This window comes from Myotis davidii, unplaced genomic scaffold, assembly GCF_000327345.1.
Source record: "Myotis davidii unplaced genomic scaffold, ASM32734v1 scaffold133, whole genome shotgun sequence".
NCBI classification, from domain to species: Eukaryota; Metazoa; Chordata; class Mammalia; order Chiroptera; family Vespertilionidae; genus Myotis; species Myotis davidii.
The window spans coordinates 529,352-546,375 of NW_006284732.1; the positions used below are offsets into that span (position 1 = coordinate 529,352).

Sequence of the window (17,024 nt, forward strand, 5' to 3'; positions counted from 1 at the left end):
ATCTTTTTTGGTTAAACTGTTTTAGATCAAGAAATATAAGTTGATTTGTTGCTTACGAAATGACAACCTTATATATAACTGAAAGTAAGGCCCAGGAACCCTCCCTTTCCTATCAGAGACATAGAATTCAGTGTGGGTCTGCCCATAGATTTCCAATCATCCTTCTCCTTCAAGGGAAGTCCTTTGCCAGATGCTGCTGCTGCTACTGCTGTGACATTCTTAACTGTTGCCATCAATTCACTGAATCTACAGCTGGCTTTTTAAGCTCTTGCATCCTGGGTTGTTGCATAGCTTACTAATGTTTGTGTAGTTATTAAAGTGTTGGAATATGGAGAAGGTAGTAAATGGTAAAAAAGAATGTTGGGAAGTAATTTATGGATATCATTTATATTGTATAAATATTAGACTTTGGTGTGTGATATGAACTAACAGGGGATACTGTTTGTATGGAAGAAATAAAAGAACATGTTGTATCTCACTTCTGGGGATATATCCAAAAGAATTGAAAGTAGGGACTCAAAGAGGTATTTATGCACCTAGATTCATAGCAGCATTATTTACAATAGCCAAAAGGTGGAAACAACCCAAATATTCATTGATGCATGAGTGGATAACCAAATGTGGTAGATGCACACAGTGGAATAAGAAATGGCCTTAAAAAGGAAGGAAATTCTGACATATACAACAACATGGGTAAACCTTGAGGACATTCTGTTAAGTGAAATAAGACAGTCAAAAAAGAACAAATATTGAATGATTCCACTTATACAAGGTTCTGATTCATAGAGATAGAAAGTGGAATGGCAATTGCCAGGGGTTGGGGGAGAGGGAGTGGGGAGTTACTGTTTAATGGGCACACAGTTTCAGTTCTGCAATATGAAAAGAGTTCGGTGGAAGGTCAGTGGTGATGGCTGTACAACAATGATAATGCCACTGAACTGTATACTTAAAAATGGTTAAGATGGTAAATTTTATATTATATGGACGTTTTTTGAATTTTTTTTATTATTATTAAGGTATTACAAATGTGTCCTCATCACCCCCCATTAACCCCCAACCTCCCCCCCACACACACACTCATGCTCCCATCCCCCTGTTGTCCATGTCCATTGGTTTGGCTTATATACATGTTATATGGACGTGTTAGCACAGGTTTTGTGTGTGTTTTTTAAGAGCATGTTACGGGATTTCTGTGCTGTGTGGATGTGAAATTGTTGTCATCCTTAAAGCTGTGTGTAAAGTCAAAATGAGGAGAGATTTCTATGGTGCTCTTTCTACTGGTACTTCATAGAGTATTATCAACGTCAAATCTCTTAGCAAAAGAATTTTAAAGGAAAGATGGGAGTACAAAGCAAAGATTATTAATAATTGGCAATCCTAGAAATGTTCACTTTTGAAAATGTTTGGATACAGGAGAATCCTCGTGTTCTCAGCATTGTATAGAAAAGTGTGGTTAATCCATTTCCCTTTAAATAACATCCTGATTTTTATTTTTCCTCTGTTTCTTTTCCTCTTCGACTTACATGAGGCTGATAATGATCTGCAAACCACTGGCCTGAAAAGGAAGCCAGGCCCCGCTATTGACAAAGGGTCTGGAAGTCTCTGATCTCATTTCCCATCTGTTTTTTTGAAATGAATTTTCTTTTTCTACGGTGTTTTGTCCTCACTTTTTATTATATGCTGCCAAAAAATTACCTCAGTACTTTGTTTTGAGCTTTTGATTGGAAAGTGGTTTTTTAAAATGAATTCCTAGAAATTTTCATCAGTCGGAATTCGGTGGCCAACAATGTAACTTCCTGTGAACATTGTGGTTTCTGGGATATTCATGCCCAGACTGTACCTTCCTGAAAAACCTGGATAAGTAATATTTCTGAATTGACGTTGGCCAGAGCTTCAGGAGATGAGCATTTTAATTTTAATTCAAGTCTGATGCCTTTTACAGAAAACGGGCAGATCGTTCTTTTATAACCAAATATGCCTTAAAAAGGAAAAGCGTGTTTTTCAGATAGCACTGACCAGCTGAGTTGAAGAGTGTGTTCATTTAGCTTATGGTTTATGGTTATTCTCCTTGTGCAGAGGGCTCAGCTGGGAGATGCTTAGCACTATAAATATATGATACAGCTTCTGCTGTCAAGTTGCTCAAAACTTAGGAGAGGAGGTAATTAATATTAGTAGTAAGGAAGAGAATGTGACCAGTGTCGTGGCATAAACAGGGGCCCCTTTACCTTGCTTGGTTTTATTTTTCTCACTGTATTGCCTATCTGCTTCTAACATACTTACTTACATGTTTATTGTTCATTCATGTGAATGCCGCACAGATAGAGGAAGAATTAAACCAAGATGATATCTTATGACAGAGATGGCTTAAACAGGTGGAGATGTATTTATACTGTATAGCAGTCATTGAATATTGTTCTTTATTATAACTTATTTGTAACTATAAGACTTTATTTTCTCCCCAAATAGAAAATAAAATCTCTATCAGAGTAGCAAACCATAATTATTTGGTTTTTATTACAAACCATCGTTTTTTGAAAATTCACCTCTGCATTTGCTAGTTTCTACAACAGGGTTTTATCCATGGTGGGCACTAAATATGTATTGAAGAAATGGATGGTTTGGCATCATGGCACCAGCTGCCTTTGAAGTTGTAAGAGTATAGATCAAGGTGGCAGATCAGGGGAGTAGAAGAGGAGGAGAGACACAATGTGTATGCATGCAAAAACAAAAAGCAAAAGTCCTTAAAGAAAAAGAAAATCTAGGCTTTGGCCTCAGAACTATGAGATGCCATTTAACATATTACCAGGTACAAAATCTTTATGGGTCCCACAACCTGCAAGGGTCCTGCTGTGTCCGCACCTCTGCCTTTTTCCTCCAGGGTTGCGTGGCGGAGCCTGGCCACTGCCAACTGTGTCCTGCGTGGGTTTGAGCAGCCGGTGTCAGCAGCACCTTGGGTGTGTGCATGAAATCCAGAGGGGACAGATGAAGTTCAGCAAGGTCCCTGATGTCAGAAGCCCTTGAATCGGGTCTTCCCCATCTGCTTAGCATTTTCTCTGCAAAGCATAATCTCTGTTCCGTGGTGTTTAAAGTAAGAGTTTGGATGGCATCCCAGGAGCGGCAATGCTGCTCTGAACAAGACCAGTGCGGTGGTGTGCTGGTAAACGCGTGGGATTTGAGTGAAAGGCTGTTGGATGCACCAGTGAAACCTTACACCTGAATGAGGGGCGCATGGGGGAGTGTGCCTTCTGAAAGGAAAGTTCATTGGTATACATATTGCAATATGTAAACAGTGGGCATGGTTTAACGTGAAGCATTTTCACTATGCTAGGCGTCCACAAAAAGGTATGGTCTCTTTAGCAACTAGAATTGTGTTCTAAAGATAGACATATAGCACCATACACAGACAACTAGAAAACCAAAGAAACTATGCTTGCTCATACCTCCCTTAAGGTTATGTTGCCGAGTGGAATGCAGATGACTCAGCGGGATGGTAGATGCTCTGGGTGATAGGGTCAGTGGCAAGATCCAAGACTTAGTTATGTGACCCTATGTTAGCCCCAGGTCTGTCGGTTACTAATCTGGCTATTTGGATTAGCAATAAACCCTCCTAAAAGTCACTTTTCTTAATAGGTAATTCAGAGACAGCATTTGCCCTAAAATTTGGATCCTCACAGATGGATGAGAACCCGATGAGATCTGACCGTTCGGGAAAGCTCTTTGTGTACTGGGCTGATGTCCTCCTGTTGGGAGGGAGCTGAGGGGCTAGGGTTCTTATTGCAGCCTTCTTCCTCTGGTCTAGGTAACGTCGTTTTATTTTTGAGGATAGCAGTTTTAATTGCAAAGCCATGTCATATGGAACAGGCTGAGCCCCTTACTGGGGAGCTGGGCCTGCCACTTGTCCCCCAAATGACCCAAAGATCACTCCTGGTTTTCTGGATACCACCCCCCAAAACACACTCTTCTCACTGGTGCAGTGGTATTCATGAAGAGATTAAAAACAAGCTTCTTTGTAATACCAAACCAAATATAAGCCAAAAGGTAATCTCTTTTGAAAGGATGAGTCTGCTCACTCAGGGTTCTGAACATTGAACTTATTTAGTTATGGTTTACTGCATTTGAACAGGCAATTATAATGTATAATTGGTGGGTTTGAAAAGGTAGCAGAATAAATTTTTTATGACTCCTAAAGGTCTACTGAAATTTTTAAATGTACATGACATTTTAGGAAACAGGACATTATGCAGAAGCTCCGTGATGTCTCACCAGTTGCTGAAACCCTGTCTAATTTGGAACTTCAAGGGATCGCACAACTAAATAGAATAATCTCCATTAGAAAAAATCTGCCCATTCACTCAGCAGACATTTATGTGGTGCCAGATGTTATGCTGGGTGTTGGAGAAGCAAAGGTGAATAGTATAATCAGAGGTTCTCAAGTCTAATAGGACATACAGGAAGGTTTTTGAGTAATTTCAGCAGAATGACACACGTGCTTATTGAGGGCAGTGGCTGCAGGAGTCCTGAGGTTGGTATGAGCAGCTCTGCAGCCGGGCAGTGGGGTCGGTGCATTAGGGCGTCAGAAGTACCCCGTGTTGGAGGGGGAGTCAGAAGTACCCCGTGTTGGAGGGGTGGAGAAGGGCAGGAGAAGAGTCAGGATGTCAGTACAGCTGATCTTGGAAGGTCTTAGGTCATGTCGAGGAGTTTGGACTTTGTTCTGGTGGCAGTGAGAGTCATTGAAAGCTTTTAATCTGAGGCGTGATGCTACCATATCAGAGTTTCAGAAAGATGACTGGCAGCTGTGTAGAGAATGGATCAGAGGGATGATAGAAGGAAGGCGGGCATTCCAGTCAGGGAGGGTGCTGCGCTGAGGTTCATACAAAGCACCCTCATTCTGTGTGTTGTCATAGGGATGTACAGCAAAGACAGGCGTTGACCTCACAGGGTGACACTTGAGTGAATGGAGAAAGGTGGTTAAAGATGGAAGCTTCGGGACCGTGCAGGAGCCAGTGAAGAGGAGCTGTTAGAAACAGATAGAGAGATGTCCGTTTCCCTGCACGTAATCAAGGCTCGGCCCTTGTACGGCTTTAATTAGTTCCTTGGGAGTTAGTTTTGTTGTTGTTGTTAGATCCCTCAGAAACCCAAATAGAATTCCTTCTCCAGCTCTAGACCCTTCCCTTGTCCCATGCTTTGTCCATGTTCTTAATTATTAGTGAATTAAACATTGAAAATTCTCAGGAAACTGTTTGCCTGAAATTGGAAGTGTCTGATCTTAATAGAACATGTTGGTCAGCTGCCAAGACGTGGTCTGGCAGCGAGCCGTGGGGCACACCCTGTGTGGACTGCAGTTCCCAGCTGCGTGTGGGACTGCGCCCTCTGCAAAGCAAGTCATCTGCTCTGAAACAACACATCTGCCAGATATTTGGGAAGGCGTCCTTACTGCTGTGCTCAGTAAGTTGCAGTCATGTTTAATGTGGCCCTGGATACAAAACGTTTAATGTACAGGCAAACCCAGCCGGGAGTGTATCTGCAGACATCAAAGGGACCTAACTCCATAGACATAATGTACAGGCAAACCCAGCCGGGAGTGTACTGCAGACATCAAAGGGACCTAACTCCATAGACAAGGGAGGCACCTGTGGTTTGGCTCAGGTCTAGAGATGAAAGGCAGGAGGTGTTGGGAGCCATCTCTCTAACAGGGAGTAGTTGAAAATCCGAGGTAACTTTAGAACATTGAAGTGGACACTATCCACTTGGCCCAGTTGGCCCAGTAAAAATTCCAACTCAGAGCTTAATCCTTAGTGAGGGAGATGGGCCAGGCCTGAGGGAAGCTGCCTAAAGAGCTCTCAGTCTTACCTAGCCCACCTGAGCTCTCATTTCTGACAGCATCCTCTTCCCTCACGGCACTGAGCTCTGGCCCGTCCTACCCCCGCTGCAAGGATGCCCTTCTCCTGGCAGATGATTGCATCAAGCTCTCAACGTTTTGAAGGGATAGTGCTATTAAATAAATTAAACACAAAAGTAACCACTAGTGCCGATGCTTTATATGGAATTACAAACAGGAGGGATTGACTGCTAAGGGAAGACAGTCTGTGTTTGAGCCTAAGGGTAGATTCGGGTTGACCAGGCTCTGAGATCTGTGGGCTTCTCTGTCCAGCAGGTCAGCAGAATGGCTCTTAGGCCTTCTTCTCTGACTTCAGGCCATCTGTACCTTCGAGGTAAGGCAGCAGGCACCTAGGACATTTCCCTGCACTCTGTTCTGCAGCCATGTGGCTACTGGCCAGTTAGAAGAGGACTCTCTTCCTTCATCTAACTCAGCTGTTCTGTTTAGGACACTAGAAGCCATCTCTCCCTGTTTCAGAGCCCGCACTCCTTCTGGCTGCCCCGCGATGTTTGTGTTCTGTCTGAGGCAGGACACTCCCAGCCCTGCGCTCCTTTGAACAGGAGAGACGGGGGAGACAGTCTGTGGTGGATCCACACAGCTGGCTCAGGTTGCAGCCCACCCACTTCTCTGGAATATTGTCTTTCGCTCATTGTTCATGTGGTTCCAGGAGCAGGGAGGGCCATTGTTTCAGTCTCTTAATCAAACCCCTATAAAAGAAGATAGTTTAAATACCCAGTGGATATGCACACTTCCCATCAGGAATTAAGAAGGCTGTTTTGTTATAGTTTCATGCTTATGGGTAAAATGAAGAAAAAAAAATCCAATGCCATATGGGTTTCAAGGGTTAGAAAAATAAAGAAATGATGAAATAAAGAAAGCATGTCTTTGTTAACACTCATGCCTCTATTTATTTGAGTCTTTATGGTGAATCTTCCCTCCTTTTAATCTGACAGTTCCTTTTATTAAACAAAATAAATGGGGACTATAAATCAGAGCTGTTACAGTATTACTTTTTTTTTTCCTGGATGTCTTTTATGTTCTGGTGGCTCACTGAGCCATGCATAGCACTAACATAAACCATTCGTGTGAGGCAGACTTAGAATTCCATGTTCACAGAACTGTGGACTTTTTAAACCACAAAGGAAACCTGGAAATCCTGAAAACCTCTTGGTTTTATGCATGTGGAAAGTTAAAACTTTCCCCCCAGATCACATAGTTAACTAGAGGCAGAGCTCAGAGGAGAACTCAGGTTTCCTGGCTCTCAATCCACACCGCTTTCCAATATCACTTCTCACATTCTTCCATAGGAAGCTCAATTAAATGATGTGCTTCACGTTGCTCGTGGTTTGAAACACAAGCTTCTTCGTAGCCCAGCCTCCGAGGGGTCAAGGTAGTGTGTTGTCTAGCACTGACGGAAGGAGGACAGAGCCTTGGCCAGATGGGGTCAGGAATTTTGATAGTAGAGAGGGATTCCAAGTTGAAGCTGAAGAAACAGGGTTGCAGCAGGCCATGAGGGAAGAGAAATGGGTGACGAAGAAGAGGGGTGGGAAATGCCAGGAAGGCCCAGGTGTGGAGACCTGATACCTCTGTACATTTCCTTTAGATGGCCCATGGCTCTGCCTCCTGGGGTAAGCATCCAGATGTGGCTCACAGACAATCAGATTATCTCAGTTTTTGGAGGCAGTCATTTGAACCAAGAGAAAATGAAAGTTTTTAAAATAAAAAAGCATCTACTTGCAATTTGTTATTCCAAATTAGATTTTCAGATCACTATTAAATTTTACTCTTCATATTCCGGTGGAGTAAGGGGGGGGGCGGGGATCCAGGGACAACTTTGTACTTCGTACTTCTTCATCTCATTCCATTGGAGAAGAAAAGTCTTATATGGATTTACTTGGGGCTCTCAGGTGTTTGTGCATCATTATATAGGCCTTTCGGGGAGGACTTCACCCCTTGCTTTCTCTTCTTTAGCAGTTCAGTTATCCTTTTCAATTACTCCAGAATTTTGTGGAATTCCTCATAAGACTCCTGCCCATACTTGGCCACGGTAATTAAGGATTTCTGTGTCAAAGACCACGAGTGTTTAACCTAAGTAATGGTACTGACCAAATATAGATGATTTTTAGATTATTATAGTAGTTAGAAGAGGGCTTTTCATTTTAAATTGTTTTGTGCTGTGAGATTTATATCCTAATGGTTGTCTGTCTATGTTTAGATTTAATTTTCAGGTCTTATAACACTTCATAATGTGAAATGTTTTTTCCTTCCCACTTGCAAATGTAGAAAGTTACTTAGTCAGAAGCTACTAAGCTTTCTTAGTAGAATGGAAATCGTATCTTTCCAAACATAAAAATAAAACTGATTGTCTATGAATGTCCAACCTTGATACTGATTTATCTAAAGTGGACACAGACCCATCTTTTAGCAGGAATATGATTTTAACTGATAGAAAATTTTAAAAGAATACCATAACCATGTAAAAGAAAATTAAGGTAATTTTTAAAGAAGGGCTTTAATGTTCATGGAGTATACCTTGGTATTGATTTGAATTCTGTTATAAACCAGATAAATAAAACTACAGAAATTTAATGTGAATTGATTTGGCATACAGTTGACTATTACCTGAATGTAACTTTTAATACATAAAAATGTATGAAGAAATTAAAACAGAAAATCACTTATGCTATAGACTTCCCTTGTCAATTTTTATAATAGATCAGAGAACTTTTATAGTAATAGAAAAAAACATATGCAAATAATGGATAATTATTGGTAGGTTTCTATTTCTTTCTCCATTGTCTATTTTATTCATTTATTTATTAAGTACTTGGCACAGAGATACAAATAGAAAGATGCATCTCCTGCCCTCGAGGGAACCCACAGTCTGGTAGGGTAAAAAAAGATGTGCCTGCAAGAGACTTTTGTATAATGGAATCAGAGATGATGAGGTATCAGACAAGCCATCATGGTCTAGCAGTGGTCGGCAAACTCATTAGTCAACAGAGCCAAATATCAACAGTACAACGATTGAAATTTCTTTTGAGAGCCAAATTTTTTAAACTTAAACTATATAGATAGGTACATTGTTATTAACTTAATTAGGGTACTCCTAAGGCTTAGGAAGAGCCACACTCAAGGGGCCAAAGAGCCTCAGTTTGCTGACCACTGGTCTAGGGTCAGTTTTTTACTTTGTAAGTCCAAAGACTGGGTTTGGACAATATAACCAGAATTATTTGGGCTCAGATGAATTCACTTGTAGTAGCCAAGCCCTCAAGAGAATATTTAAAAATGTGCATTCAGAACTGGAATTAATAAGCAAATCAGGATGTATTCATTGGCTGTGTGTTCTCTCTGACTAGCGAAGTCTAAATGGGGATCACATTATAAACAAGTGGGTTGTTGAGGCTGGACTTAGAGCCAAGGCAATGAGTGGGAGACCTTGGCAACTGGTGGTATTACACGGTGACCTCTCGTTGATGCCAAGTCCTGGACCCCTGTCCGTCCCGCCCCCCCTCACTCCCCTCGCCCCCCCGTGGGTCCCTGCCTGATGGATCCCAGCCTTTTCTTTTAAAGATACTGGGAAAAGTGCTCTGGTTCAAAGCCCGTTTCTTTCTGTTGGCTCATTCTTTCCCCAGATGAATTAAAACCACTGACTAGCCTGTGGGTTGGTGGAGTTTTAGTGTTGTTTAATTCAAATTTAGAGTTCTAGGAAGTTTTTCCTTTGACATAGAATGATTTTTCAGTTCTAGGATTTAATGGGTTTGTTTCCTTTGTGTGTGTGCAAAGAGCTAACCACATTTATTATGCCTTGATTTTGTCCTTTTAACTTTCCAAGGGTAAGCTTCTCTCCAAGTTTCAAGTGTATGCAGTACAAGTACAATTTAGCTTAAGCATCTTTGCCTTAGGACACATCTTTTAAAAAATGTATTTTATTGATTTTAGAGAGAGGAAGGAAGAGGGATAGAGAGATAGAAACATCAATGAGAAGCATACATCGGCTGCCACCTGCATGTCCCCTACTGGAGGTTGAGCCCGCAACCCAGGCATCTGTCTTGACCCAGAATTGAACCGCAACCTCCTGGTTCATGGGCTGATGCTCAACCATTGAGCCATACTGGCCAGGCAGTACACATTTTCTTGATGTCCTCCTCCATGTCAAATTTAGACTCCCCTACTCTTTCCTCTCTTACCAGCTGGTGTATCTGTGCTCTTTTTTCTCATACCCTCCTGCAGTACTTATCACACTCTAATAATTTATTTCCTCTGCCATCAGACTGTAAACTCTGTAAGAACTACATTTTATCTAATGTGGTGTCTCCAATGCTAGTCCATTGTCTGTTGGTAAAAAGTAGGGACCCAGTAAAGAGAGGAAGGGGGGAGAGAAGGAAGGGATAGAGGGATGGATGGACAGACCGACAGATTGATGGGTGGGTGGATGGATGGATGGTTGGATGGATGGATGGATGGATGGATGGATGGATGGATGGATGGATGGAGTGATATTTATACTGAGCCTTACGTGATCAGTAGACTGTTCTTTGGGAAGAGAAGCCACTATAGTCTATTCTCTAGGTCTAGCAGACATTTTTCTCTTACTTGCCTGCGCTTAGGACACTGATTAAATAGAGGGTAAGTATGGAAACCAGATTGCAATGTATCCCCTCCATGCTTCTGTCCTAACCTATAGTGTGATTTGCATTTGAAAGATATTTTCATGAAAATGGCAGTATTCTCCAATACTTTAATCAGGAGATGTTCCTAGCCTCTTACAGTCTTATTACAGTTATCTATTGCTGAATTACCCCAAAGTCTATAAGACAATAATTTATTATTTCTCATAATTCTGAAATCTGGTTAAGGCTAAGCTGGGTAGTTCTGCTTTATTTAGAGTCTATGGGGGCTGGGATGTCCAAGATGACTTCTTCACTCGACCAGGATAGCTGGAACCAGCTGGAGGCTGGTGGGGCATCTTTCTATATACGGCCTCTCCATATGACTAGCTTGAACTTGTTCATAGCATGGTGATCTCAGGTGGTGGATCTTTTAATATGCTCATTGTCTTTCAAGAAGGAAGAATCAGAAGCTGCCAGTTCTCCTAAAGGCTAGTCTTGGAACTGGCGCAAGGTCCCTTCTACCTCATTTTATCCGTGTTAAACAGCCCAGATTCAAGGGAAGAGGAAATAGTTTCCACCTTTTGGTGTGAGGAACAGCATGAACATATAGGGAAGGATAGTAGGCATCTAAAAAAGAGGATCTAAAACAGACATACAAAAAGAACTATGAGGATCATAGTTAGGACGTCATCAGTAATGGAGTCAAATCTAGCATTCTGGTATTGGTGGGTGGCAATAAACACGTGAATGATTGCTTTAATTATTTGGTGAAGGACAAGTCTCTAATGACTTTTGCTTTCTTTTAAATTGAGAGCATAATGGTACTTTGGTCCATGAGAATCAAAAAGACTCATTTGCTATTATTTTTCTCTTAAAGGGGTGCTTAGAAAAGTATTACATAATTAAAGTTTCTTGAGTTGGCAATTCACTGGGAAAATTTTGTAATACATTTTCTTTCTTCTTAGTCTTGTGATGGGAAATGGGCTGGAAATGACCCTAATAGTCCTGTTTCTTAGCCTGAGCCATTTCCTGAACATTTTTGAAAGTATAATCATTAGTTTATAAAATCTTGATAGACCCAGATAATCAAGATAAGGATACAATAAGTAAGAATATTAAGAAGTTCACACAAACACAAGAGGTCAATGGAGGAAAAAGAGGACATATGTAATACTTCCAACAATAAAGATTTAAAAAAAAATAAAAGAGAAGGGAAAAAATAAAAAATAAATAGAATCTGAAAAAAAGGAGCCTACATAATTTCTTAGGCAATTCCCTTTTACTAATATTAGTTTTGACCGTCTCTTATAGTTTATGTGTTATGGGGAAGCTTTTTGAGTAGATTGTGCCTCTGCAAAGCTTAGTCACATATCTCTGTGGCATTTCATGTGAACAGGTGAGTCATGAGAATCACCCTTTGATTGAGATATTCGCAAAGAAACCAACAAACCCAGGGTCTTACAAGCCCTCTGGGAGGCTGAATGAATTAATAATCCACCTGTGAAGGACTTTGGTGGGGAATAGAGTTCCTTCCTTCCCTTCCTGTAGAATTAAGGGATCCTTATTCTAAAAAAACGGGAGGTAAGATTAATTTCAAAGATGGACACAGTGCAATAAGAGAATATATATAGGTGAATCAAACACAACACAGAGAAAATGTGGGCAGGAAATAAAATTAAGTTATACACAAAATATGTGCCCTGGGGTTCTCCACCTCTACAGGTTGGGAGGAGATCACAGATTTGACCCAAAGCTGCTTCTTATCAAAGGAAGAATAGAAACAACCGGGACACGTGCTGGGAGACCCCAGCTTAGTAATTAGCCAGGAAGAGCCAACAGGGTAGATTCCGTTAGCAAAATGTTTCATGTATGCTGTTTTATAATCAGTTAATAGTTCCAAGGATTGTAGTCCGTGGGAGAGGAAATCTTTCTGAAGTCTGAGGTCCTGTTTCCTGTATTGACATTACTGTTCTGCGCAAACAATGTTAATTGGAATAGATGTGCATCTGCCTAAAGTCTTGAGGCATTTTGTTACTTAAAATAAGCATTTAAGCCTCATGAAACAAGAATAGTTCTAAGGCTCATAGGAGGGGAGGTAGAATTCACAATTCATAGATTCAGTCAGCAAATATTGATTAAGGGCTTTCAGCCTCTCTTGTTCTTGGGCACTGGAGATGTGGTAGTGAACACAGACATAAAGGGCAGTTCAGAGATGGATAGTGGCGATGGTTGCACAGCAGTGTACATGTACAATGACACGGGACTGTACAATTGAACATGGTTAAAATTGTAAATTTTATGTCATATCTATTTAACTACAATACAGAAAGATAATTGGGGCAAGTAAAAAGCAGCGTAATGGGACTAGATCAAGTACCTAAGGGGTTAGGGGCTCTCTAAATGGGCCTCTGCCTTACTGGGGGGAGCAGAAGGGCTCCCGGGAGCGGCCACTGGGCCCTGATCCAGAAAGAAGCAGGGTCGTGGCCCTGCATGACTTTTGAATGGTAGGGTGTCCAGTGGGCTGTGTTGTGTGACCTGAGGAGGAGGTGGTAGAGACCGAAGTGACTGTCCATGCCAGGCCCTGCGAGCTGGAGGCTGCCCTCCCCTCTTCACCTCACTCAGCCCTTGCCTGGTGCTTTCCTTCGCAGACTGCCATCCTGAGACGCCAGGGCCGCTACAGAGGCTCCACGGTTCCTGCTCACGCACAGGAGGAAGCACAGAGCTTATTTGTCACAGAGGTAATGTGTTTCTTCGACATTCATGTACGTTATTGTAGTCCTTTTTTCCTAAGGCTGGCCTCCCCCACCCCCTTATCTTTAAATTCTAATGATGTTTTCAAGACAGTGTCAGGGAAGTAATTATATATATATATATTTCGAATTAGTCTTTTATTAGAAGTCGACTTTTTAAAAATTTTTTTTAAATTAAATATTGTTCAGATTATTACATTTGTTCCTCTCCCCCCCCCCTAACTCCCTTCCTCCCAGTTCCCGCCCCACTCTCCGCCCTCACTCCCCACCCACTGTCCTCATCCATAGGTGCACGATTTTTGTCCAGTCTCTTCCCGCATCTCCCACACCCCTTTCCCCCCCAAGAATAGTCAGTCCATTCCCTTTCTATGTCCCTGATTCTGTTATAATCACCAGTTCATTCTGTTCATCAGATTATTTATTCACTTGATTCTTAGAGTCACTTGTTGATAGATGCATATATTTTTTTTTATAATGGAAGTTAAAATCAGAGGATGACATGCGGTTTTCAGAATCCAAAACTTAAAAATGCCAAAGGGGGTCATTTCTGACAACAGAACATGAAAATTCTGCGGGAGCTTATGAAATAAAGCCACCGGGTGTAATGTCAGAGGCTTTGTCATGGATATTTAATGGAGACTCAGCACACACATTTATGTAATCATTTACACTATTACATATTTATACTTGGAACTTACCTTCAAGACCAGTTCAATTTCAATATTTATAAAGTGGCAGGTGAAAATTAGCTGAGCCTGCCTATCCCTGATCAATGTGTGGTCACTATTACTTTTGTTTTAACATACAAGTAATGATCATCATGAGGAAAGAAAAGTTATTGATCATTTAGATTGCTGGTTCCCCCCCACCACCACACACACACACACCTTGGGGTGTTAGTTTCTTCCTCCAGGTGCTTTTAGATAGGATGAACTAATTAGGTGTTTTAATGTTCTTTCTTGAAGTGCTCCTTCATTGAAGTACCTGGGGGGTTAGGGGCACTCTGAATGGGCCGCTGCTTTACTGGGAGAGCAGAAGGGCTCCTGGGCGTGGCCACTGGCCCCTGATCCAGAAAGAAGCAGGGGCCGTTTTTATCCTCATTTTCTAGATGATAAATATGTCTATTGATAAATTTGCCCACTATAATGAAATTATGCTTTTATAAGTGAAGACCAATTAAAATAACACAATTTAATTTCCATGGAGATTTTTTTAAAAATTCAGTGTGTATTTAAAATTTTTAAAGTATGTTCTCTCATCCTTCTGAAAAGGTAACTTTTTATCTTTCCTCCTTTGCTATTATGTTAGTAAAATTAATTCTAGACAAATACAACCAGGTATGTTTATATGATCTTAAATGTTTATTTTACAACAGGATGTAGGCAAATTGTGACCTACAGGCAAACTCTGGCCTGCAGCCAGTTTTTATAAATAAAGTTTTGTCGCAGCACAGCCACACCCTTTGTTTACCTATTGCCTTTGGCTGCTTTTATAGCACAGCTCAGAGTTGAGTGGTTGCAACAGAGACAGTATGTCCCTCAAAGCTGGAAATGTTTGCGGTCTGGCCATTTTCAGGAAAAGTTTGTTGACTCCTGTTTTAAAGCCTGCAGCAAAATTATTAATTACGAATTCAGTTTTCCCAATTGCTTAAAAAATACAGTTTTTGAAAGGCAGCTCTCCATTAAGTTCTTTAATCGCTGCAGGTTGAGCAATAGTGGCTCCATCCTCTGCTGCGGGAGCCAACATAACTAAGCCCTCTGGAGAGCCTTCCCTTGGGTGGAGGGGAACAGCACTTCCTCTCCATCCTCTCGTCCTGAGGAGAATGACCTAATGGCTTTTTAAAAAACAACTTCAAAAAACCTGCAGTAGAAGTTCAAAATATTATTGAATTTCACAAGTTTGAAAGGTCAGTCATGAAATCAGATCTCTATGCTTTTAGAGATATGGGTCTGTGGATACTGATTTCTGATTGAACCATTGTCTCCTAGACTTTCCACATCCCAGAGGGATGGGTGTTGCTTGCCTTATTCTGTTTCTACCTTGGAATTTAGTAGCTGCCTGCTGTGTGGGCAGTCAACAATGGCTTATTAAATGAATGAACCTCTGGCCGCTTAACCTGGCTAACTATGCTTTTTGCAATTCCTTATAATTTAACATATTTAAATATTGTAATTATGTTTCTTACTAGTTTTATTTAAGGTATTAAAAATCTGGGCACTCAGGTATTCTGTTCATAAGTGCACACGATCATGTATGTCTGTGCTTGTGTATTTTTTAATTGGGCAGGTGCATTTTATACTTCAGAATGGTTGTAATGACCTGCAAGAGACTTTGGTGGCACAACTTCAGTGGCCCTGCTCTATGCAAAACCACCATGGCCTTGAGTGCTGCTGCTGTCCCTGATTTGGCTTCCAGAACAAAGAGAATAGGGGCTTGTCCATGAGACTGTATAATACACAGTCAGACTTGACGTAGTGATAATGGACCTACGGACGGTAGTGGGAAAATCCAAATCTAAGGATAATTCTGAAATCATACTGTTTTGGGAATGTAATTTTAAGTGTGGATATCTGATGTTCTAAAGGTGAAAAGGCTTTGAAAAATTTTTGAAAGCATTTACAAGAATGAAATAGTATTTAAAAACATTTGTCAGTACAGAGAAGAGAAATTGAAAAGTTGCTTAGCTCACACACCTAACCCTCTTCTTAACCCTTCTCTGCTATTTACCCCACCTCTCCTATTTATCTTACCTTAATGACAGCAAAGCTTACACTACCTTCCCTCTAAAACCTGGCCAGTAAAGTGCTTATAGAGAGCCTGGCACAGGAGAAGCACTTGCTGTTGTTGCTGCAATTATTTTCATGATTTGGGGGTAAAGGAGAGTTTGCCTCAAAAGGCCTTCTGGCATAGGCTAAGAAATAGATAAAAAGGTTCACAACTAAACAATGAAGAGAAGTAAGCCGAAAAGAGACTTTGTTCATGTTAGTTATAGCCAGCATCAAATCAACTCGGTAATACATACATGCATTTATCTACCTTTGTTTTCACTTATTTACTTTTTTTTTGCCATACTGAAGTCTACATACATGTAGTCAAGAGCTGATCACACAGAAAAATTATTTGGGCTCAGCTGATGGTAGCTAAATCAAAGACTTCACCTATAGATTTCGACTTGTTCGTATTTGAAGATCTGGAAGATCTTATAATCTTAAGACTGTATGTGCTACTCAGTGGATCCTCCTGTGTAGATGAATGAAAGACACCATGCTGGCCCGTGAAGTCTGTCTTTTAGGAGGTAGTCCAATGCGGCCTCAGCAGGTTAGTGTCACCGATAGAATCCTTGGCAGTGCAGCGCTGCATACGTTGTGCATTCTATACACACATGCACGCACACACGGAGATGTCATGGTGCCCCTGTGAAATGGAATCCTTCCTCCTAATACCTCACTCTGTCCCTTATAAATAGAAGAAAAAACTGAGGACAGATTTATATAATACTGACTAGCAAAGCCAGTTGTAATGTTAGTAAATACCATGAAACTGTCTATGGTTCACACTCTGTTCACTTTCATATTCTAGTAGAGGCCACACAACTTCTTAAGAACCAAATGCTTTTAAGTCAGAAACTGTACATTGTATTGTAAATGTAGCAAGAGGAGGTGATGTGTGTCTCCTGTAAACTCTGCTCTCAGATCACACTTAAAGTGACCCCTCTCCCAAGGGCGATGTTTAAGTTGTTCTTCAGCTTCCCAGGAATCTCTGATGATGGAATTTCAGGCGCGA

General features: G+C 41.1%; 1 protein-coding gene across 1 annotated transcript in view; it reads left to right on the forward strand.

Moving 5' to 3' along the window:
- Positions 1-17,024, forward strand: part of DOCK9 (dedicator of cytokinesis 9) — a 176,683-nt gene that overhangs the window by 23,986 nt on the left and 135,673 nt on the right. The window contains exon 3 of the mRNA XM_015557496.1: positions 13,140-13,345. Within this exon, the coding sequence (XP_015412982.1) occupies positions 13,140-13,345 (206 nt within the window). The remainder of the gene's footprint in view (positions 1-13,139; positions 13,346-17,024) is intronic.